The following is a 26252-nucleotide window of genomic DNA, read 5'->3' on the forward strand; positions in this document are numbered from 1 at the left end:
AAAACAAGAGCGTCCTGCGTGACTACAGGGCCGACAGCACCTCCATGGGCTGAACCACCGGCCCACCTGGGAAATCCCCTTTAGTCGCGTATGCCAGTCCACACCTTATTTGGTATGCTGTGACTAGGCCACAGGATTGGTTGAAGGGGCTGCCGCTGATCCACTCATAGGCTGAGCTTCTGAGAAGGTGGTGAAGTTTGCAGCCAATCAAGGGTGGACAGGTGTATCTTGCAGTGCTTTTTAACTGTTCTTTGCAGTCTTCTTTACTGAAGAAAGTTGTGCCTCAAAGTAATGAAGAAAAACTTCTCCATGCTTCAGTCTTCGCGAGCTATATGGAGTTTTGATGAAAATTCAGAATGAAAGACTCACCTTCACCACCTCCACCTTCCAATGACTTTTCTGTGCGTCTCCTGGCCTTCCAATCAGCATCCTGTCAGTCTGATTCTCCATCCAATCACCTTCCGATGCCTTGCTTTTAAAGGAGCTTCTACCGTGTTCATCTTCGCTTGTCAGCTGAGCTCATCCCTCCTCCACCCCACCTCCACCATCTTCCCTCACATCTACTCCTGGCTTCCTCGCTCCCTGGCCGCCAATCCACCGCCAGTGTCGGATCAGGTTGAAGACATATTTAAATCTAAGCCTTACAAATGATCATCTTAGCTCATGTCATGCTCAGCATTCATGTCTTCCTCCCAGGTCCGAGTGCCAAAGAAATAACCATGTAATTTCTCATCATTAAAACTTTTCTAATTACCATCCCTCTCTTTGTGAGTCTTTTCAGATTGAAATACTATATAGTCCAATTTGACCTGTAGTGGTGTGGGGCACTATAGGTACAGCATATGAATTAATGAATAAGTTCACTGAACATGAACGCAATATTCAATTTCAGTTCAAACGATTATTCAGAAATTGGTTTTCATTGTTCTCTGATGGTTTCTTCTATTGCTCACCGATGCTCTGTTCTCCTCATGCATTTAAGCTTTTTCCTTCTTTATTATCAAACAGTGTTCACCTCCATATCCTCTCTGCATTTAGTCCTTCTGAATATCACCAGAAAATATGCCAGAAATGTCGCACAATTGTAGATGTTGTGTTTAATTATGGGATTTCATTGTAAGATAAGCGTATTGACAAAGGCAATAATGTCTTTGATCAATGCAATGCAGATAATTATATAATCCTTATATATTATCCTTAAAGTAACAAAACAAATAACATCTGTCCTCATGTTTGGGTGCAGAAAAACTAGTGAAAACTCTGGATGCTTTGATATATTCTGGTTTATTATTTTTTCTTTTAATATTTTTATTTTATTTAAAACAACTGATTGGTTATTAGTTTTATTCTGCACACAATGTTGTGGCTTTCATGTTTATTACGATCAAACTGACAGTCCAGCATCATGGACAGCACCGCCCAGAGGTCAGCTTCAAATGGACTCTCAGATTGCTGCTGTTCACACTGTGCAGCAAGTCTTAAAACTGTTTTAGCATTTTTTTGATAACAATTAGATTTCATTTCATTGCAGAAAATCAAAATAGCGGCAGCTATAGAAGTAGCCGGAGTTTTGGTCAGATTTTATCATTTGACAAAATAAATGAACCAAAGGTATTAAAAAGTTGTCAAAGATGTTATTTAGGATAGAAAGGTGGTAGGTGTGATAGATTCAGAGTTTCCCTCATTAGAGGCAGTGGACCTTCCTAGAGACTTAAACTGCAGCAGCTAAATCTGACATAATAAAATAATTAAAAGTTTGATTTTGTGTGATGTCACTAGACAATCCATACCTGAGGTCTGAGTGTTTTACAAACTAATAACTGAACCATTATTAAATGTAGGAATATTCATTAAAGCTCTGATTGAATATCTATTTAAATCCAGTGTGAACAAAGAAAGAAGAACCTTGAAACAAAATGCAGCAGAAGACAACAGATGTCAGTGTTGTCTGAAATGATTTCTACACAGTTGATAATAATTATAATCTTCATTTGTCATTGCAATTGTACATTCCAACAGTGTTGTCTTCTGCATTTAATCCATTCCTTAGGGAGCAGTGGGCTTCCTTTGTGCCTTCTTTAACCTTTTTATAAAACAAAATAATTCTTGATAAGAGAAAAAAAGCTTGAAGAACCATTTGAATTTCCTGTTCTGACACCTTCTTAGTTTGGAAATATTTCTCAAATGATGAGAACAGTTTAAATGAGATGGTCTGAGTGAGCAACTCATTTCAAGTAACATTGATTGGTTGAACAAAAGAGTGGCTGGATAAATGTTGAACTTTTAACATTCTGGAAATAAACTAAACGATGTAAATCAAGGCTCCCTCGATGATTCCCTCTGTGTCTTTGTACTAATTAGGTCTCATAAACTCAAGGAAAAATAATTGCTGTTTTTCAATTTTTTTTCTTAGATTCAGTTTCTTGAAGAGAAATAGAAACTTAGTGCTTTATGACTCAAATCATTGCTTTTGATTCTATCCACATATTCTTGACTAAATAAAACTATACACGTTTAACCTGTACATGGTATGGTAAATGATAAATGGCTTGCACTTGTGTAGCACTTTAGAATCCACCCATTCATACCCACATTCATGCACCGACAGTGGTCAGCTACAATGCTGCCCTGGGGCAGACTGACAGAATGAGGCCGCCTTAAAATTGGCACCACTGGGCCCTCCGACAGCCATCAGTAGGCATGACGGGTGAGGTGTCTTGCCCAAGGACACAACGACTGAGACAGACAGAGCGGGGGGCTCAAACTAGCGACCCACCGATTACAGGAGGAACCTCTATCACCTGACCCAGTGTCGCTCCAATCTCCAGTGGTCAGTCAGTGATATTCGGGCTACACCTTGGACAAGATGACAGTTCATCACAGAGCAACACAGACACACAGAACAGACATTATATGATATGTGATATAAGTTGATAACCTAACATGAGAATGATCCAAAATATAAAGTTAAACAGTGGCAAAGAAACTTAAAGGAAAACAGGAAGTGAAGAAACACTGGGCACAAAAAGCGACAGACCAACAAAAAAAAACAGGAACTCAAGACTACCCTGAGAGACTCAGAAACTACAGACTCTAACTCAAAACCTACATACATCAGCAATTTGAAGTTCATAACAGAATAAACACAAAGTCCAACATATCATGAGAGTGATTCCACTCCATGACTGAACAGCTTATAGAACAGTTCATTTCAATTCAGATTTTTTTTATTAATCCTGAAGGAAAATCAAATGTTGTTAAATATATTAAAATGTTAATTAAATAAATAGTCTTCACACAACTGTTCAATCAGGTTGAAGTTAAAACTTTGACTAGACCAATGTGACAACTTGATACTTTTCTTTTTCAGCCACCGTTAAATACTTTGGTGACCCCATTTGGACCAAGCTTGTCCCACAGATGACCTCAACTTAGACTCTAGGGTTCAATGACTCCAAGGTTCTCAGGCTCGTGGCTGCAAAATAAGCCCAAACATCATCATCATCATTATTATCAACATCAGTGTTGGTAACTTTACTGACAAAAATGTAATTATATTAGCATTGCTTATACCGCATGACCCCTACATTACAGTATAAAATATAAATATTCCCACTAAATGTGTTAAAATTTATGCCAAAGTCAGTGTCTGAACTATCAACGTTTAAAATGCTGGAATGCAGCAGCTGTCCAATACCTTTGGAGATCTTCTGCTCCTCCCAACATCAACTGCTGTGAAGCTCCTCCCTTCTATTTAACACAGAGTTCAGCTCTGCTGCTACATTTCCTGGTTCCCCTCTTTACAAACGTTTTAAAGCTTTAGGATCACTGTGCTGACCACACAAGCTGCTGCAGATCAGTAAGTAACTTTTTGTGGAACACGTCTTTAGGAGGAATAGAAACTTGAGACATTCAGTGTTTTTGAGAAGTGAAGTGGCTCAGACAGGAAACCAGATGGATTCAACAAAATTATCTTGTTCCATCTGTTTGGATCTCCTGAAGGATCCAGTGACTATTCCCTGTGGACACAGCTACTGTATGAACTGTATTAAAACCCACTGGGATGAAGAAGATCAGAGGAGAATCTACAGCTGTCCTCAGTGCAGGAAAGAGTTCATACCGAGACCTGTCCTGCAGAAGAACATCATGTTTGCAGACTTGGTGGAGGATCTGAAGAAGGCTGGACTCCAAGCTGCTCCAGCTGATCACTGCTATGCTGGACCTGAAGATGTGGCCTGTGATGTCTGCACTGGGAGGAAGATGAAAGCTGTCAGATCCTGTCTGGTCTGTTTAATTTCTTACTGTGAGAATCACCTCCAACCTCACTATGATGTCCCTGGACTAAAGAAACACAAGCTGGTGAACCCCTCCAAGAAGCTCCAGGACAACATCTGCTCTAGTCATGATGAGGTGATGAAGATCTTCTGTCGTACTGATCAGCAGTGTATCTGTTATCTCTGCACTATGGATGAACATAAAGGTCATGAAACAGTCTCAGCTGCAGCAGAAAGGACTGAGAAGCAGAAGAAGCTCCAGGTGAGTCAACAACAAATCCAGCAGAGAATCCAGGACCAAGAGAAAGATCTGAAGCTGCTTCAACAGGAGGTGGAGGCCATCAATGTCTCTGCTGATAAAGCAGTGGAGGACAGTGAGAAGATCTTCACTGAGATGATCCATTTCATCCAGAAAATAAGCTCTGATGTGAAGCAGCAGATCAGATCTCAGCAGGAAACAGAAGTGAGTCGAGTCAAAGATCTTCAGAAGAAGCTGGAGCAGGAGATCACTGAGCTGAAGAGGAAAGATGCTGAACTGAAGCAGCTCTCAAACACAGAGGATCACAACCAGTTTCTCCACAACTACCCCTCACTGTCAGCACTCAGTGAGTCTACACACTCATCCAGCATCAATATTCGTCCTCTGAGATACTTTGAGGATGTGACAGCAGCTGTGTCAGAGCTCAGAGATAAACTACAGGACATCCTGAGAGACACATGGACAAACATCTCACTGAGAGTCACTGAAGTGGATGTTTTACTACCACAAACAGAACCAAAGACTAGGGCTGGATTCTTAAAATATTTAACAGAAATCACTCTGGATCCAAACACAGCAAATAGAAATATGTTATTAGCTGAGGGGGAGAGAAAAGTAATATTAATGGAAGAACAGCAATTTTATCCTGATCATCCAGACAGATTCACTGGATGGTTTCAGGCCCTGAGTAGAGAGAGTCTGACTGGACTTTGTTACTGGGACGTGGAGTGGAGACGAGAAGGAGTTGCTGTAGCAGTTTCATACAAGAACATCAGGAGAGCAGGAGGGTCAAAGGAATGTTTATTTGGGGCCAATGACAAATCTTGGTCATTATGCTGTAACACAAACAGTTACACATTTTATCACAACAACATTAAAACCCCAGTATCAGGTCCAGTTTCCTCCAGAATAGGAGTTTTTCTGGACCACAGAGCAGGTATTCTGTCTTTCTACAGCGTCTCAAGAACCATGACTCTCCTCCACAGAGTCCAGACCACATTCACTCAGCCTCTACATGCTGGAGTTTGGCTTTATGATGATGGAAACTCTGCTGAGTTCATTAAAATGAAATAATCAGAACTGTTCTGAGGTCCAGTTGGTTAAAATGTGTATTTTAGTTCCAGTTTCTTTAGTCTCCATCATTGTTGCTGAGAGCTCATTGTTGTGTCATTTCTTCACTGCTCAGAGATCAGCTGTCTTTATGGAGCTACTTTGTCATCTTGTTTGTTGTTTTGTTGATGTTGGAGTTTGTTTGGGTGCTGCCCCTTCCTGTTTCTGTTCAGCCATGGAGGCTATCACTGCTCAGGAGGAGTTTTATTTACCTAAACTAATTACATTCACATTTATTGCTTTGTCAGACCAAATGTTGTTGTTGTTCAAATCCATGTACAGATGAGCTGATGGAAACTGTAATTATCATGATCATCATCAATCAGGACATCAGTCATCATTTTTATTCAACAGATTCTGGATCAAACTGATTGTAGAAATGAATTTAAAAGAGCAGAACATTATTGGATGTTGAGGTAGGAGACTGCTGAGTTCTTTAAAGCTATATAGAGTAATACAAAATACAAATATTTCTGTTGTTCTGTTGGGTTGTAAAAATATTTGTAAACAAAACTGTGCTTACTTTGGTATCTTCCGCTTGATTATTTAGACAGAATGATGTCTATTGTTTTTCTTTTGGTATTTCCCACATTTTAAACATTTCATTGGTTGTTGTAGCATTAATTGCCGTTGATTTTTTTTTTTAACTGTGTCCTGTCCGGTAGACTGGCACTCATAATTGTTATCTGAGTGCCAAGCATTACGACTAACGGAAAAGGAAATAGGGATAGAAGGATAGAAGGAGAAAAGAATAGAGGAGAGAAAGAAGGGTGAAGAGAATACAAGATAGCACCCTAGAAGACTGCTTCTACACCTGCAGAAACACATACATAACAACAGCATTGAAAAGTGCATGGTACTATTGAATGCAAGATGTATTTAGTGGTAACTGTGGCTCAATATAGAATATCCGTGTATCTGTTAACACCTGAATCCAAACACCTGTGGGTACTTGTGTATAGAAAGTTTCTCCATAAAAATATGCAACTAGTGTGTGTGAGGAGCCACAGACCTGCCCCCCTGGCCCCTGGACCCAAGACAGACACAGAGGAGATTTGAGCCACAGACATCCAAAGGCCTCTCACAGCACGGGAACCCCCCGGAAGGACCACCACCAGGACTACCGCAGCCCCCCCCCAGAGAAGACCAGAGGAGAGACCCAGGAGGACCTCCCAGCAGCTACAATGCAGACGCCCCAGGGAGCTGCAGCGACAAGCCCAAGACACTGGCATCTACGTTGGAGCAGATCCAGCCTTGGACCCTGAGGGAGTGTGGTTGGGAGGAAATAGGCCCTGCATTTGATGGGGGCCTAAACTTATCCAGGAGAGGGAGCAGCCCAAGACCCAACCTGACACAAAAACAGGCACACACAATCACAATCACACATTCCCCCCCTCATGCGTACACATAAAAACACTCACACCCACACACCTAACCTAAAGACACACAACAATGGACGTCATACACTCATTCACACTCCCCATACATACTATATACTCCCAGGTCCAGGTACTGCCTAACCAAAGGGGCAACCAGCCCCCGGATCCGGGAGGTGGTCCCCTTCCTTCGGAATGGAGACAGGCAGACTGCCCCAGCACCAGCCCAGGTTAGTGCAGCCACTGGCTGAACCCAGACCCTGACCCCCCCCGCTCTGACCCCAGCGCCCAATGACCCCCGTACCCATCCTGAGAGGGGGCCTTGTACAAAAATGGGTCTACCTGGTTCAAGCGAGCCCACCTTTACCATTGATTTAATTAAATAAATAATTTAGAGCTAATGATGATTTCACAATTAAATGAACAGACGACGATCGAAGCATTGCACTCCTGTACACACAGAGACAGTTTTGGTCATCAACTGTTTACATTTAATACTGTTCATAAATAACATGAATTTCTGTGATGATGACAATGAATATAATAACAGATCAGCCTAATCCAATATGAGTTTCTTCTGTTGATGGTTAGGCACAGCTTTTCTCAAAGATTCACTTTAAAGATGTTAAACTCTAAACCTTGTGAGTTCATCACTACTTCAAGTGTTTCCAGGAAATCTCAACTGAAAGAAAGTGTTCAACTTATGTTTTATAGATATTTAGCACTAAAAGTGATGTGTAAGCAGCATTATTATATGCATTTATGTGTGAAAAAAATAAATAAATAAACTTGATTAGAGCATAGTATACCAAAGTCAAATTCCTTGTTTGTTGCGTGCACAAACTTAGCAATACAGCTGATTTAGATTCTGATTCTGATTTAAGACTGCGAACTTATGTAAAAGTTTTATTTGATGACATTTTTGTCTAAGAATGTTATAAAAAGTTATATCTGCTTTTATTCTAAAGGTTCAAAGGAGTAGTGAACATTGCACAAAACTGGTCATAAATCAGTAATTTTAGGTCAGAAAGGCTACAACATCAAATAGTTTTATTTTCAGTGTAATAGCTTAATGGATGCACCAGCAGTGGTACCAGTAGGGCACGAGTTCGATCTATTTATGACCATTTTGTGTAAGGAAAAAAACAGAGAGACAACAACACACATGAAAAAGAGATAAGACGTCGATGCCCAAAATGTGGCATTGAATGCATCACTGCTTCTAAACAGCATACAAACATCAACAGATACTTCCTTTAAGAAATGTATTGGGTGACACTGTCATGTCACATGGGTCAACGTTTACACCAATCAATGCTTGTTTACTTCGGCATACTGCTATTTAACACCTTTGTTGCTAATCAGCATTTACTGACCACTGTTGTTCAGCACATCAGCTGTCCAGGCTGAGATCTCTTTTATGTCCTCTCTTCTCTCTGTTGTATAAAATACTGAACTTTTATTTACTGCAGAATGAGGAGATCTTAGTGACAGTGGATGTTTTAGGAGTGATTCTATCCAGCATACATGCAGCTGATAATGGTGTCATGACAGTATTTGTGCATTTTTATCTATATGGTATTCTTTCTTTGTTAATTGTGTGCCAACCATAAAATCACATGACTGTGGTCAGGTGACTACCATCAAGACAGGTTTTCCTCATCAGTTCCTTCTTGCAATCAGGCTACGGTGATTCTATACATTGTTTTATAGCTACAGCAATAACCTCATGCTTCAACAAAGTGCCCCTTGTTCATTCAATTAGACGATCTATATTTGAATACATCTAAAATGATATGATTCAAGTTGTTATCAGACAGTTCTGGCACAGTCTTGATAAAAAGGCAAATAGATCAGACTTGCTTAATTAGGAGACTATTTTACTGCAGCATCTAACTACAGCAACTAACAAATCAAACTGACTGTCCAGCACCATGGACAGAACCGCCCAGAGGTCAGGTTCAAATGGACTCTCAGACTGCTGCTGTTCACACCGTGCAGCAAGTCTAAAAACTGTTTTGAGATTTTCTGATAACAATTAGACTTAATTTCATTCCAGAATATTCAAATAGCACCAGCTACCAAACAAATGCCAGGATTCTGTTTGTGGACTTCAGCTCGGCCTTTAACACCATCAGAAGCTCACCCAACTCAAGGTCCCTGCCCCCACCTGTCAGTGGATCAACAGCTTCTTAAAGGACTGGCAGCAGCAGGTGAGGCTGAGGAACATAATCTCCTGCACAAGAACCATCAGCACTGGCACCCAGCACTCAGGGGTGTGTTCCCCCAGAATAAACCAATATCCCATACAATCATATATATATATATATATATATATATATATATATATATATATATATATATATGAATGTACTTAGCTTTATGTCAGGGTAAAGGCAGATTATCTTTCAGATATATCTTCTAACATTAATAATGACCATGCAGAACTGCCTCTTAATGTGCCAAAAGTAAACGGATTGATAAAGCTATTTGCTCTACACTGAAAAACTGTAGTATATTATACACCAAGTCTAGAAATCATCACATTTAGACTCACTGACAGCCCACATCAAAGGCAGCAATAAGAGACAACATGAGGTTAAAGATCTTCTTTATTTTACACCAAAAAAAAATGTGCAGGCATCACTTGGTGGTGGTGTACTTCTTAAGTACTGAACTTTTGAAGACATTCTGTCCCACATATCTTAAAAGTCTTCATAGCATCTATTATTAACAACAACAACATAGTATCATTAGGGTGTTACTTCATGTGATGGAGGAAATCTGGGAAAGTAACCCTGCATCCAAGGCGCAGAAGTGGCTGCAGTACCCCGCTACGATCACGTTTGAAACATAAGTACGATAGATCACCTTTCTTCACTTAAATCTTAAACCTGTACTTTTTTTACCTACAAATGTGTACATGTAGGCTTCATAATACAAACTGACAACATTAAAAATATCATTTTGAAAATGAACTTAATGACTGATAATTGCGTTGCCTTCATCCTGCGCTTCTCCGTACAACTTTATACAGGTTAGCTCTGTGTATTTATACCTCCGTGAAAAACAGAGGACATAAAGCCAACCAATCATTGTTGGTGATCACAGAACGCCTACAGGTTGAGAAACGCCCACTTTTAGTCTGCAGAGACCCATGTCTCTGGGCTTGCCTCGGGCGAGGGTGGTCATGTCATGACGTCAGATGTAGGATACTAAAGCTGCAAACACTTAATTGTTTCACTTCGACTGAAAGTAAAATGTTCCTTTCAGATGAAAATGTGTGACTTATAAGTATATGGAACCCATAAAATTAAATTGTCATCACTAGACCAGTAGAATTAAGTGAGATTAATGTAAATAAATCCCCAACATGAACTACAGCCCAAATAGTGCTTAGCCTGCCTGGGGACATAATGACCACTTTCACTCTCTCTGCTCCTACTACTCTCCAGTTTTATGTTTTTGCTGCGGTTTCAGCTTTTGATTTTATGTTCTCTCTCTGTTTTTTCTCTTCCTAGAAGGTACACCAGGCCTGGATCAGTGTTTAGCTGTGGCACCGTCCTGACAGGGGGCATTGGGCGAACTGCTGCTACCAACAACTTAATGTTCTCCTTTTACAGATGATACACTTGGCCCTGTCTTTCAATGGTTAATCCTGTCTCTCTCCTAGACATAATAATTCCACTGAATATGGTAAAATTGTGTTTGAACTACAAATGTTTAAAATACTGGAAGTAAAGTAAGAAATGCAGCAGTCTAATACCTTTGGAGATCTTCTGCTCCACCCAACATCAACTGCCGTTAAGCTCCTCCTTATTACTCAACACAGAGTTCAGCTCTGGTGCTACATTTCCTGGTTCCTCCCGTTTTACACATCTGAAAGCTTTAGGATCGCTGAGCTGACCACACAAGCTGCTGCAGATCAGTAAGTAACAACCTGGTGTTTGGATTCTTGTGGGAAACATCTACAGCAGCAATAGATATTAGAAACATTTGTGTGGTTGAGAAGTGAAATGGCTCAGAGAGGAAATCAGATGGATTCAACAAAATTATCCTGTTCCATCTGTTTGGATCTACTGAAGGATCCAGTGACTATTCCCTGTGGACACAGCTACTGTAGGAACTGTATTAAAATCTTCTGGGATGGAGAAGATCAGAGGAGAATCCACAGCTGTCCTCAGTGCAGGAAAGAGTTCATACCGAGACCTGTCCTGGAGAAGAACATCATGTTAGCAGAGTTAGTGGAGGATCTGAAGAAGACTGGACTCCAAGCTGCTCCAGCTGATCACTGCTATGCTGGACCTGAAGATGTGGCCTGTGATGTCTGCACTGGAAGGAAGATGAAAGCTGTCAGATCCTGTCTGGTCTGTTTAATTTCTTACTGTCAGAATCACCTCCAACCTCACTATGATGTCCCTGGACTAAAGAAACACAAGCTGGTGAACCCCTCCAAGAAGCTCCAGGACAACATCTGCTCTAGTCATGATGAGGTGATGAAGATCTTCTGTCGTACTGATCAGCAGTGTATCTGTTATCTCTGCACTATGGATGAACATAAAGGTCATGAAACAGTCTCAGCTGCAGCAGAAATGACTGAGAAGCAGAAGAAGCTCCAGGTGAGTCAACAACAAATCCAGCAGAGAATCCAGGACCAAGAGAAAGATCTGAAGCTGCTTCAACAGGAGGTGGAGGCCATCAATGTCTCTGCTGATAAAGCAGTGGAGGACAGTGAGAAGATCTTCACTGAGATGATCCGTCTCATCCAGAAAAGAAGCTCTGATGTGAAGCAGCAGATCAGATCTCAGCAGGAAACAGAAGTGAGTCGAGTCAAAGATCTTCAGAAGAAGCTGGAGCAGGAGATCACTGAGCTGAAGAGGAAAGATGCTGAACTGGAGCAGCTCTCAAACACAGAGGATCACAACCAGTTTCTCCACAACTACCCCTCACTGTCAGCACTCAGTGAGTCTACACACTCATCCAGCATCAATATTCGTCCTCTGAGATACTTTGAGGATGTGACAGCAGCTGTGTCAGAGCTCAGAGATAAACTACAGGACATCCTGAGAGACAAATGGACAAATATCTCACTGGCAGTCACTGAAGTGGATGTTTTACTGTCAGAACCAGAACCAAAGACTAGGGCTGGATTCTTAAAATATTTAACAGAAATCACTCTGGATCCAAACACAGCAAATAGAAATATGTTATTAGCTGAGGGGGAGAGAAAAGTAATATTAATGGAAGAACAGCAATTTTATCCTGATCATCCAGACAGATTCACTGGATGGTTTCAGGCCCTGAGTAGAGAGAGTCTGACTGGACGTTGTTACTGGGACGTGGAGTGGAGACGAGAAGGAGTTGCTGTAGCAGTTTCATACAAGAACATCAGGAGAGCAGGAGGGTCAAAGGAATGTTTATTTGGGGCCAATGACAAATCTTGGTCATTATGCTGTAACACAAACAGTTACACATTTTATCACAACAACATTAAAACCCCAGTATCAGGTCCAGTTTCCTCCAGAATAGGAGTTTTTCTGGACCACAGAGCAGGTATTCTGTCTTTCTACAGCGTCTCAAGAACCATGACTCTCCTCCACAGAGTCCAGACCACATTCACTCAGCCTCTACATGCTGGAGTTTGGCTTTATGATGATGGAAACTCTGCTGAGTTCATTAAAATGAAATAATCAGAACTGTTCTGAGGTCCAGTTGGTTAAAATGTGTATTTTAGTTCCAGTTTCTTTAGTCTCCATCATTGTTGCTGAGAGCTCATTGTTGTGTCATTTCTTCACTGCTCAGAGATCAACTGTCTTTATGGAGCTACTTTGTCATCTTGTTTGTTGTTTTGTTGATGTTGGAGTTTGTTTGGGTGCTGCCCCTTCCTGTTTCTGTTCAGCCATGGAGGCTATCACTGCTCAGGAGGAGTTTTATTTACCTAAACTAATTACATTCACATTTATTGCTTTGTCAGACCAAATGTTGTTGTTGTTCAAATCCATGTACAGATGAGCTGATGGAAACTGTAATTATCATGATCATCATCAATCAGGACATCAGTCATCATTTTTATTCAACAGATTCTGGATCAAACTGATTGTAGAAATGAATTTAAAAGAGCAGAACATTATTGGATGTTGAGGTAGGAGACTGCTGAGTTCTTTAAAGCTATATAGAGTAATACAAAATACAAATATTTCTGTTGTTCTGTTGGGTTGTAAAAATATTTGTAAACAAAACTGTGCTTACTTTGGTATCTTCCGCTTGATTATTTAGACAGAATGATGTCTATTGTTTTTCTTTTGGTATTTCCCACATTTTAAACATTTCATTGGTTGTTGTAGCATTAATTGCCGTTGATTTTTTTTTTTAACTGTGTCCTGTCCGGTAGACTGGCACTCATAATTGTTATCTGAGTGCCAAGCATTACGACTAACGGAAAAGGAAATAGGGATAGAAGGATAGAAGGAGAAAAGAATAGAGGAGAGAAAGAAGGGTGAAGAGAATACAAGATAGCACCCTAGAAGACTGCTTCTACACCTGCAGAAACACATACATAACAACAGCATTGAAAAGTGCATGGTACTATTGAATGCAAGATGTATTTAGTGGTAACTGTGGCTCAATATAGAATATCCGTGTATCTGTTAACACCTGAATCCAAACACCTGTGGGTACTTGTGTATAGAAAGTTTCTCCATAAAAATATGCAACTAGTGTGTGTGAGGAGCCACAGACCTGCCCCCCTGGCCCCTGGACCCAAGACAGACACAGAGGAGATTTGAGCCACAGACATCCAAAGGCCTCTCACAGCACGGGAACCCCCCGGAAGGACCACCACCAGGACTACCGCAGCCCCCCCCCAGAGAAGACCAGAGGAGAGACCCAGGAGGACCTCCCAGCAGCTACAATGCAGACGCCCCAGGGAGCTGCAGCGACAAGCCCAAGACACTGGCATCTACGTTGGAGCAGATCCAGCCTTGGACCCTGAGGGAGTGTGGTTGGGAGGAAATAGGCCCTGCATTTGATGGGGGCCTAAACTTATCCAGGAGAGGGAGCAGCCCAAGACCCAACCTGACACAAAAACAGGCACACACAATCACAATCACACATTCCCCCCCTCATGCGTACACATAAAAACACTCACACCCACACACCTAACCTAAAGACACACAACAATGGACGTCATACACTCATTCACACTCCCCATACATACTATATACTCCCAGGTCCAGGTACTGCCTAACCAAAGGGGCAACCAGCCCCCGGATCCGGGAGGTGGTCCCCTTCCTTCGGAATGGAGACAGGCAGACTGCCCCAGCACCAGCCCAGGTTAGTGCAGCCACTGGCTGAACCCAGACCCTGACCCCCCCCGCTCTGACCCCAGCGCCCAATGACCCCCGTACCCATCCTGAGAGGGGGCCTTGTACAAAAATGGGTCTACCTGGTTCAAGCGAGCCCACCTTTACCATTGATTTAATTAAATAAATAATTTAGAGCTAATGATGATTTCACAATTAAATGAACAGACGACGATCGAAGCATTGCACTCCTGTACACACAGAGACAGTTTTGGTCATCAACTGTTTACATTTAATACTGTTCATAAATAACATGAATTTCTGTGATGATGACAATGAATATAATAACAGATCAGCCTAATCCAATATGAGTTTCTTCTGTTGATGGTTAGGCACAGCTTTTCTCAAAGATTCACTTTAAAGATGTTAAACTCTAAACCTTGTGAGTTCATCACTACTTCAAGTGTTTCCAGGAAATCTCAACTGAAAGAAAGTGTTCAACTTATGTTTTATAGATATTTAGCACTAAAAGTGATGTGTAAGCAGCATTATTATATGCATTTATGTGTGAAAAAAATAAATAAATAAACTTGATTAGAGCATAGTATACCAAAGTCAAATTCCTTGTTTGTTGCGTGCACAAACTTAGCAATACAGCTGATTTAGATTCTGATTCTGATTTAAGACTGCGAACTTATGTAAAAGTTTTATTTGATAACATTTTTGTCTAAGAATGTTATAAAAAGTTATATCTGCTTTTATTCTAAAGGTTCAAAGGAGTAGTGAACATTGCACAAAACTGGTCATAAATCAGTAATTTTAGGTCAGAAAGGCTACAACATCAAATAGTTTTATTTTCAGTGTAATAGCTTAATGGATGCACCAGCAGTGGTACCAGTAGGGCACGAGTTCGATCTATTTATGACCATTTTGTGTAAGGAAAAAAACAGAGAGACAACAACACACATGAAAAAGAGATAAGACGTCGATGCCCAAAATGTGGCATTGAATGCATCACTGCTTCTAAACAGCATACAAACATCAACAGATACTTCCTTTAAGAAATGTATTGGGTGACACTGTCATGTCACATGGGTCAACGTTTACACCAATCAATGCTTGTTTACTTCGGCATACTGCTATTTAACACCTTTGTTGCTAATCAGCATTTACTGACCACTGTTGTTCAGCACATCAGCTGTCCAGGCTGAGATCTCTTTTATGTCCTCTCTTCTCTCTGTTGTATAAAATACTGAACTTTTATTTACTGCAGAATGAGGAGATCTTAGTGACAGTGGATGTTTTAGGAGTGATTCTATCCAGCATACATGCAGCTGATAATGGTGTCATGACAGTATTTGTGCATTTTTATCTATATGGTATTCTTTCTTTGTTAATTGTGTGCCAACCATAAAATCACATGACTGTGGTCAGGTGACTACCATCAAGACAGGTTTTCCTCATCAGTTCCTTCTTGCAATCAGGCTACGGTGATTCTATACATTGTTTTATAGCTACAGCAATAACCTCATGCTTCAACAAAGTGCCCCTTGTTCATTCAATTAGACAATCTATATTTGAATACATCTAAAATGATATGATTCAAGTTGTTATCAGACAGTTCTGGCACAGTCTTGATAAAAAGGCAAATAGATCAGACATGCTTAATTAGGAGACTATTTTACTGCAGCATCTAACTACAGCAACTAACAAATCAAACTGACTGTCCAGCACCATGGACAGAACCGCCCAGAGGTCAGGTTCAAATGGACTCTCAGACTGCTGCTGTTCACACCGTGCAGCAAGTCTAAAAACTGTTTTGAGATTTTCTGATAACAATTAGACTTAATTTCATTCCAGAATATTCAAATAGCACCAGCTACCAAACAAATGCCAGGATTCTGTTTGTGGACTTCAGCTCGGCCTTTAACACCATCAGAAGCTCACCCAACTCAAGGTCCCTGCCCCCACCTGTCAGTGGATCAACAGCTTCTTAAAGGACTGGCAGCAGCAGGTGAGGCTGAGGAACATAATCTCCTGCACAAGAACCATCAGCACTGGCACCCAGCACTCAGGGGTGTGTTCCCCCAGAATAAACCAATATCCCATACAATCATATATATATATATATATATATATATATATATATATATATATATATATATATGAATGTACTTAGCTTTATGTCAGGGTAAAGGCAGATTATCTTTCAGATATATCTTCTAACATTAATAATGACCATGCAGAACTGCCTCTTAATGTGCCAAAAGTAAACGGATTGATAAAGCTATTTGCTCTACACTGAAAAACTGTAGTATATTATACACCAAGTCTAGAAATCATCACATTTAGACTCACTGACAGCCCACATCAAAGGCAGCAATAAGAGACAACATGAGGTTAAAGATCTTCTTTATTTTACACCAAAAAAAAATGTGCAGGCATCACTTGGTGGTGGTGTACTTCTTAAGTACTGAACTTTTGAAGACATTCTGTCCCACATATCTTAAAAGTCTTCATAGCATCTATTATTAACAACAACAACATAGTATCATTAGGGTGTTACTTCATGTGATGGAGGAAATCTGGGAAAGTAACCCTGCATCCAAGGCGCAGAAGTGGCTGCAGTACCCCGCTACGATCACGTTTGAAACATAAGTACGATAGATCACCTTTCTTCACTTAAATCTTAAACCTGTACTTTTTTTTACCTACAAATGTGTACATGTAGGCTTCATAATACAAACTGACAACATTAAAAATATCATTTTGAAAATGAACTTAATGACTGATAATTGCGTTGCCTTCATCCTGCGCTTCTCCGTACAACTTTATACAGGTTAGCTCTGTGTATTTATACCTCCGTGAAAAACAGAGGACATAAAGCCAACCAATCATTGTTGGTGATCACAGAACGCCTACAGGTTGAGAAACGCCCACTTTTAGTCTGCAGAGACCCATGTCTCTGGGCTTGCCTCGGGCGAGGGTGGTCATGTCATGACGTCAGATGTAGGATACTAAAGCTGCAAACACTTAATTGTTTCACTTCGACTGAAAGTAAAATGTTCCTTTCAGATGAAAATGTGTGACTTATAAGTATATGGAACCCATAAAATTAAATTGTCATCACTAGACCAGTAGAATTAAGTGAGATTAATGTAAATAAATCCCCAACATGAACTACAGCCCAAATAGTGCTTAGCCTGCCTGGGGACATAATGACCACTTTCACTCTCTCTGCTCCTACTACTCTCCAGTTTTATGTTTTTGCTGCGGTTTCAGCTTTTGATTTTATGTTCTCTCTCTGTTTTTTCTCTTCCTAGAAGGTACACCAGGCCTGGATCAGTGTTTAGCTGTGGCACCGTCCTGACAGGGGGCATTGGGCGAACTGCTGCTACCAACAACTTAATGTTCTCCTTTTACAGATGATACACTTGGCCCTGTCTTTCAATGGTTAATCCTGTCTCTCTCCTAGACATAATAATTCCACTGAATATGGTAAAATTGTGTTTGAACTACAAATGTTTAAAATACTGGAAGTAAAGTAAGAAATGCAGCAGTCTAATACCTTTGGAGATCTTCTGCTCCACCCAACATCAACTGCCGTTAAGCTCCTCCTTATTACTCAACACAGAGTTCAGCTCTGGTGCTACATTTCCTGGTTCCTCCCGTTTTACACATCTGAAAGCTTTAGGATCGCTGAGCTGACCACACAAGCTGCTGCAGATCAGTAAGTAACAACCTGGTGTTTGGATTCTTGTGGGAAACATCTACAGCAGCAATAGATATTAGAAACATTTGTGTGGTTGAGAAGTGAAATGGCTCAGAGAGGAAATCAGATGGATTCAACAAAATTATCCTGTTCCATCTGTTTGGATCTACTGAAGGATCCAGTGACTATTCCCTGTGGACACAGCTACTGTAGGAACTGTATTAAAATCTTCTGGGATGGAGAAGATCAGAGGAGAATCCACAGCTGTCCTCAGTGCAGGAAAGAGTTCATACCGAGACCTGTCCTGGAGAAGAACATCATGTTAGCAGAGTTAGTGGAGGATCTGAAGAAGACTGGACTCCAAGCTGCTCCAGCTGATCACTGCTATGCTGGACCTGAAGATGTGGCCTGTGATGTCTGCACTGGAAGGAAGATGAAAGCTGTCAGATCCTGTCTGGTCTGTTTAATTTCTTACTGTCAGAATCACCTCCAACCTCACTATGATGTCCCTGGACTAAAGAAACACAAGCTGGTGAACCCCTCCAAGAAGCTCCAGGACAACATCTGCTCTAGTCATGATGAGGTGATGAAGATCTTCTGTCGTACTGATCAGCAGTGTATCTGTTATCTCTGCACTATGGATGAACATAAAGGTCATGAAACAGTCTCAGCTGCAGCAGAAATGACTGAGAAGCAGAAGAAGCTCCAGGTGAGTCAACAACAAATCCAGCAGAGAATCCAGGACCAAGAGAAAGATCTGAAGCTGCTTCAACAGGAGGTGGAGGCCATCAATGTCTCTGCTGATAAAGCAGTGGAGGACAGTGAGAAGATCTTCACTGAGATGATCCGTCTCATCCAGAAAAGAAGCTCTGATGTGAAGCAGCAGATCAGATCTCAGCAGGAAACAGAAGTGAGTCGAGTCAAAGATCTTCAGAAGAAGCTGGAGCAGGAGATCACTGAGCTGAAGAGGAAAGATGCTGAACTGGAGCAGCTCTCAAACACAGAGGATCACAACCAGTTTCTCCACAACTACCCCTCACTGTCAGCACTCAGTGAGTCTACACACTCATCCAGCATCAATATTCGTCCTCTGAGATACTTTGAGGATGTGACAGCAGCTGTGTCAGAGCTCAGAGATAAACTACAGGACATCCTGAGAGACAAATGGACAAATATCTCACTGGCAGTCACTGAAGTGGATGTTTTACTGTCAGAACCAGAACCAAAGACTAGGGCTGGATTCTTAAAATATTTAACAGAAATCACTCTGGATCCAAACACAGCAAATAGAAATATGTTATTAGCTGAGGGGGAGAGAAAAGTAATATTAATGGAAGAACAGCAATTTTATCCTGATCATCCAGACAGATTCACTGGATGGTTTCAGGCCCTGAGTAGAGAGAGTCTGACTGGACGTTGTTACTGGGACGTGGAGTGGAGACGAGAAGGAGTTGCTGTAGCAGTTTCATACAAGAACATCAGGAGAGCAGGAGGGTCAAAGGAATGTTTATTTGGGGCCAATGACAAATCTTGGTCATTATGCTGTAACACAAACAGTTACACATTTTATCACAACAACATTAAAACCCCAGTATCAGGTCCAGTTTCCTCCAGAATAGGAGTTTTTCTGGACCACAGAGCAGGTATTCTGTCTTTCTACAGCGTCTCAAGAACCATGACTCTCCTCCACAGAGTCCAGACCACATTCACTCAGCCTCTACATGCTGGAGTTTGGCTTTATGATGATGGAAACTCTGCTGAGTTCATTAAAATGAAATAATCAGAACTGTTCTGAGGTCCAGTTGGTTAAAATGTGTATTTTAGTTCCAGTTTCTTTAGTCTCCATCATTGTTGCTGAGAGCTCATTGTTGTGTCATTTCTTCACTGCTCAGAGATCAACTGTCTTTATGGAGCTACTTTGTCATCTTGTTTGTTGTTTTGTTGATGTTGGAGTTTGTTTGGGTGCTGCCCCTTCCTGTTTCTGTTCAGCCATGGAGGCTATCACTGCTCAGGAGGAGTTTTATTTACCTAAACTAATTACATTCACATTTATTGCTTTGTCAGACCAAATGTTGTTGTTGTTCAAATCCATGTACAGATGAGCTGATGGAAACTGTAATTATCATGATCATCATCAATCAGGACATCAGTCATCATTTTTATTCAACAGATTCTGGATCAAACTGATTGTAGAAATGAATTTAAAAGAGCAGAACATTATTGGATGTTGAGGTAGGAGACTGCTGAGTTCTTTAAAGCTATATAGAGTAATACAAAATACAAATATTTCTGTTGTTCTGTTGGGTTGTAAAAATATTTGTAAACAAAACTGTGCTTACTTTGGTATCTTCCGCTTGATTATTTAGACAGAATGATGTCTATTGTTTTTCTTTTGGTATTTCCCACATTTTAAACATTTCATTGGTTGTTGTAGCATTAATTGCCGTTGATTTTTTTTTTTAACTGTGTCCTGTCCGGTAGACTGGCACTCATAATTGTTATCTGAGTGCCAAGCATTACGACTAACGGAAAAGGAAATAGGGATAGAAGGATAGAAGGAGAAAAGAATAGAGGAGAGAAAGAAGGGTGAAGAGAATACAAGATAGCACCCTAGAAGACTGCTTCTACACCTGCAGAAACACATACATAACAACAGCATTGAAAAGTGCATGGTACTATTGAATGCAAGATGTATTTAGTGGTAACTGTGGCTCAATATAGAATATCCGTGTATCTGTTAACACCTGAATCCAAACACCTGTGGGTACTTGTGTATAGAAAGTTTCTCCATAAAAATATGCAACTAGTGTGTGTGAGGAGCCACAGACCTGCCCCCCTGGCCCCTGGACCCAAGACAGACACAGAGGAGATTTGAGCCACAGACATCCAAAGGCCTCTCACAGCACGGGAACCCCCCGGAAGGACCACCACCAGGACTACCGCAGCCCCCCCCCAGAGAAGACCAGAGGAGAGACCCAGGAGGACCTCCCAGCAGCTACAATGCAGACGCCCCAGGGAGCTGCAGCGACAAGCCCAAGACACTGGCATCTACGTTGGAGCAGATCCAGCCTTGGACCCTGAGGGAGTGTGGTTGGGAGGAAATAGGCCCTGCATTTGATGGGGGCCTAAACTTATCCAGGAGAGGGAGCAGCCCAAGACCCAACCTGACACAAAAACAGGCACACACAATCACAATCACACATTCCCCCCCTCATGCGTACACATAAAAACACTCACACCCACACACCTAACCTAAAGACACACAACAATGGACGTCATACACTCATTCACACTCCCCATACATACTATATACTCCCAGGTCCAGGTACTGCCTAACCAAAGGGGCAACCAGCCCCCGGATCCGGGAGGTGGTCCCCTTCCTTCGGAATGGAGACAGGCAGACTGCCCCAGCACCAGCCCAGGTTAGTGCAGCCACTGGCTGAACCCAGACCCTGACCCCCCCCGCTCTGACCCCAGCGCCCAATGACCCCCGTACCCATCCTGAGAGGGGGCCTTGTACAAAAATGGGTCTACCTGGTTCAAGCGAGCCCACCTTTACCATTGATTTAATTAAATAAATAATTTAGAGCTAATGATGATTTCACAATTAAATGAACAGACGACGATCGAAGCATTGCACTCCTGTACACACAGAGACAGTTTTGGTCATCAACTGTTTACATTTAATACTGTTCATAAATAACATGAATTTCTGTGATGATGACAATGAATATAATAACAGATCAGCCTAATCCAATATGAGTTTCTTCTGTTGATGGTTAGGCACAGCTTTTCTCAAAGATTCACTTTAAAGATGTTAAACTCTAAACCTTGTGAGTTCATCACTACTTCAAGTGTTTCCAGGAAATCTCAACTGAAAGAAAGTGTTCAACTTATGTTTTATAGATATTTAGCACTAAAAGTGATGTGTAAGCAGCATTATTATATGCATTTATGTGTGAAAAAAATAAATAAATAAACTTGATTAGAGCATAGTATACCAAAGTCAAATTCCTTGTTTGTTGCGTGCACAAACTTAGCAATACAGCTGATTTAGATTCTGATTCTGATTTAAGACTGCGAACTTATGTAAAAGTTTTATTTGATAACATTTTTGTCTAAGAATGTTATAAAAAGTTATATCTGCTTTTATTCTAAAGGTTCAAAGGAGTAGTGAACATTGCACAAAACTGGTCATAAATCAGTAATTTTAGGTCAGAAAGGCTACAACATCAAATAGTTTTATTTTCAGTGTAATAGCTTAATGGATGCACCAGCAGTGGTACCAGTAGGGCACGAGTTCGATCTATTTATGACCATTTTGTGTAAGGAAAAAAACAGAGAGACAACAACACACATGAAAAAGAGATAAGACGTCGATGCCCAAAATGTGGCATTGAATGCATCACTGCTTCTAAACAGCATACAAACATCAACAGATACTTCCTTTAAGAAATGTATTGGGTGACACTGTCATGTCACATGGGTCAACGTTTACACCAATCAATGCTTGTTTACTTCGGCATACTGCTATTTAACACCTTTGTTGCTAATCAGCATTTACTGACCACTGTTGTTCAGCACATCAGCTGTCCAGGCTGAGATCTCTTTTATGTCCTCTCTTCTCTCTGTTGTATAAAATACTGAACTTTTATTTACTGCAGAATGAGGAGATCTTAGTGACAGTGGATGTTTTAGGAGTGATTCTATCCAGCATACATGCAGCTGATAATGGTGTCATGACAGTATTTGTGCATTTTTATCTATATGGTATTCTTTCTTTGTTAATTGTGTGCCAACCATAAAATCACATGACTGTGGTCAGGTGACTACCATCAAGACAGGTTTTCCTCATCAGTTCCTTCTTGCAATCAGGCTACGGTGATTCTATACATTGTTTTATAGCTACAGCAATAACCTCATGCTTCAACAAAGTGCCCCTTGTTCATTCAATTAGACAATCTATATTTGAATACATCTAAAATGATATGATTCAAGTTGTTATCAGACAGTTCTGGCACAGTCTTGATAAAAAGGCAAATAGATCAGACATGCTTAATTAGGAGACTATTTTACTGCAGCATCTAACTACAGCAACTAACAAATCAAACTGACTGTCCAGCACCATGGACAGAACCGCCCAGAGGTCAGGTTCAAATGGACTCTCAGACTGCTGCTGTTCACACCGTGCAGCAAGTCTAAAAACTGTTTTGAGATTTTCTGATAACAATTAGACTTAATTTCATTCCAGAATATTCAAATAGCACCAGCTACCAAACAAATGCCAGGATTCTGTTTGTGGACTTCAGCTCGGCCTTTAACACCATCAGAAGCTCACCCAACTCAAGGTCCCTGCCCCCACCTGTCAGTGGATCAACAGCTTCTTAAAGGACTGGCAGCAGCAGGTGAGGCTGAGGAACATAATCTCCTGCACAAGAACCATCAGCACTGGCACCCAGCACTCAGGGGTGTGTTCCCCCAGAATAAACCAATATCCCATACAATCATATATATATATATATATATATACAGGTCCTTCTCAAAAAATTAGCATATTGTGATAAAGTTCATTATTTTCCATAATGTCATGATGAAAATTTTACATTCATATATTTTAGATTCATTGCACACTAACTGAAATATTTCAGGTCTTTTATTATCTTAATACGGATGATTTTGGCATACAGCTCATGAAAACCCAAAATTCCTATCTCACAAAATTAGCATATTTCATCCGACCAATAAAAGAAAAGTGTTTTTAATACAAAAAACGTCAACCTTCAAATAATCATGTACAGTTATGCACTCAATACTTGGTCGGGAATCCTTTTGCAGAAATGACTGCTTCAATGCGGCGTGGCATGGAGGCAATCAGCCTGTGGCACTGCTGAGGTCTTATGGAGACCCAGGATGCTTCAATAGCGGCCTTTAGCTCATCCAGAGTGTTGGGTCTTGAGTCTCTCAACGTTCTCTTCACAATGTCCCACAGATTCTCTATGGGGTTCAGGTCAGGAGAGTTGGCAGGCCAATTGAGCACAGTGATACCATGGTCAGTAAACCATTTACCAGTGGTTTTGGCACTGTGAGCAGGTGCCAGGTCGTGCTGAAAAATGAAATCTTCATCTCCATAAAGCTTTTCAGCAGATGGAAGCATGAAGTGCTCCAAAATCTCCTGATAGCTAGCTGCATTGACCCTGCCCTTGATAAAACACAGTGGACCAACACCAGCAGCTGACACGGCACCCCAGACCATCACTGACTGTGGGTACTTGACACTGGACTTCTGGCATTTTGGCATTTCCTTCTCCCCAGTCTTCCTCCAGACTCTGGCACCTTGATTTCCGAAAGACATGCAGAATTTGCTTTCATCCGAAAAAAGTACTTTGGACCACTGAGCAACAGTCCAGTGCTGCTTCTCTGTAGCCCAGGACTGGGGAATGCGGCACCTGTAGCCCATTTCCTGCACACGGTGGCTCTGGATGTTTCTACTCCAGACTCAGTCCACTGCTTCCGCAGGTCCCCCAAGGTCTGGAATCGGCCCTTCTCCACAATCTTCCTCAGGGTCCGGTCACCTCTTCTCATTGTGCAGCGTTTTTTGCTACACCTTTTCCTTCCCACAGACTTCCCACTGAGGTGCCTTGATACAGCACTCTGGGAACAGCCTATTCGTTCAGAAATTTCTTTCTGTGTCTTACCCTCTTGCTTGAGGGTGTTAATAGTGGCCTTCTGGACAGCAGTCAGGTCGGCAGTCTTACCCATGATTGGGGTTTTGAGTGATGAACCAGGCTGGGAGTTTTAAAGGCCTCAGGAATCTTTTGCAGGTGTTTAGAGTTAACTCGTTGATTCAGATGATTAGGTTCATAGCTCGTTTAGAGACCCTTTTAATGATATGCTAATTTTGTGAGATAGGAATTTTGGGTTTTCATGAGCTGTATGCCAAAATCATCCGTATTAAGACAATAAAAGACCTGAAATATTTCAGTTAGTGTGCAATGAATCTAAAATATATGAATGTTAAATTTTCATCATGACATTATGGAAAATAATGAACTTTATCACAATATGCTAATTTTTTGAGAAGGACCTGTATATATGAATGTACTTAGCTTTATGTCAGGGTAAAGGCAGATTATCTTTCAGATATATCTTCTAACATTAATAATGACCATGCAGAACTGCCTCTTAATGTGCCAAAAGTAAACGGATTGATAAAGCTATTTGCTCTACACTGAAAAACTGTAGTATATTATACACCAAGTCTAGAAATCATCACATTTCGACTCACTGACAGCCCACATCAAAGGCAGCAATAAGAGACAACATGAGGTTAAAGATCTTCTTTATTTTACACCAAAAAAAAAATGTGCAGGCATCACTTGGTGGTGGTGTACTTCTTAAGTACTGAACTTTTGAAGACATTCTGTCCCACATATCTTAAAAGTCTTCATAGCATCTATTATTAACAACAACAACATAGTATCATTAGGGTGTTACTTCATGTGATGGAGGAAATCTGGGAAAGTAACCCTGCATCCAAGGCGCAGAAGTGGCTGCAGTACCCCGCTACGATCACGTTTGAAACATAAGTACGATAGATCACCTTTCTTCACTTAAATCTTAAACCTGTACTTTTTTTTACCTACAAATGTGTACATGTAGGCTTCATAATACAAACTGACAACATTAAAAATATCATTTTGAAAATGAACTTAATGACTGATAATTGCGTTGCCTTCATCCTGCGCTTCTCCGTACAACTTTATACAGGTTAGCTCTGTGTATTTATACCTCCGTGAAAAACAGAGGACATAAAGCCAACCAATCATTGTTGGTGATCACAGAACGCCTACAGGTTGAGAAACGCCCACTTTTAGTCTGCAGAGACCCATGTCTCTGGGCTTGCCTCGGGCGAGGGTGGTCATGTCATGACGTCAGATGTAGGATACTAAAGCTGCAAACACTTAATTGTTTCACTTCGACTGAAAGTAAAATGTTCCTTTCAGATGAAAATGTGTGACTTATAAGTATATGGAACCCATAAAATTAAATTGTCATCACTAGACCAGTAGAATTAAGTGAGATTAATGTAAATAAATCCCCAACATGAACTACAGCCCAAATAGTGCTTAGCCTGCCTGGGGACATAATGACCACTTTCACTCTCTCTGCTCCTACTACTCTCCAGTTTTATGTTTTTGCTGCGGTTTCAGCTTTTGATTT

At 41.0% G+C, this 26252-nt stretch overlaps 3 protein-coding genes across 3 annotated transcripts; all 3 read left to right on the plus strand.

Annotated features, from left to right (window-relative positions):
* Nucleotides 1–3796: 3796 nt before the first annotated feature.
* LOC124880146 (tripartite motif-containing protein 16-like) lies at nt 3797–14183 on the plus strand. Its single transcript, XM_047385088.1, has 2 exons — nt 3797–3859; nt 10541–14183. Exon 2 carries the CDS (start codon nt 11036–11038, stop codon nt 12707–12709), a length of 1674 nt encoding a protein of 557 aa, XP_047241044.1. The 5' UTR covers nt 3797–3859; nt 10541–11035; the 3' UTR covers nt 12710–14183.
* LOC124880149 (tripartite motif-containing protein 16-like) lies at nt 3934–7081 on the plus strand. The gene has a single exon (XM_047385090.1). It carries the CDS (start codon nt 3955–3957, stop codon nt 5605–5607), a length of 1653 nt encoding a protein of 550 aa, XP_047241046.1. The 5' UTR covers nt 3934–3954; the 3' UTR covers nt 5608–7081.
* A 3466-nt stretch (nt 14184–17649) lies between the features above and the next one.
* Nucleotides 17650–21286, plus strand: LOC124880195 (tripartite motif-containing protein 16-like). Its single transcript, XM_047385147.1, has one exon. It carries the CDS (start codon nt 18139–18141, stop codon nt 19810–19812), a length of 1674 nt encoding a protein of 557 aa, XP_047241103.1. The 5' UTR covers nt 17650–18138; the 3' UTR covers nt 19813–21286.
* Nucleotides 21287–26252: the final 4966 nt, after the last annotated feature.

Source organism: Girardinichthys multiradiatus, chromosome 14 (genome assembly GCF_021462225.1).
Source record: "Girardinichthys multiradiatus isolate DD_20200921_A chromosome 14, DD_fGirMul_XY1, whole genome shotgun sequence".
NCBI lineage: Eukaryota > Metazoa > Chordata > Actinopteri > Cyprinodontiformes > Goodeidae > Girardinichthys > Girardinichthys multiradiatus.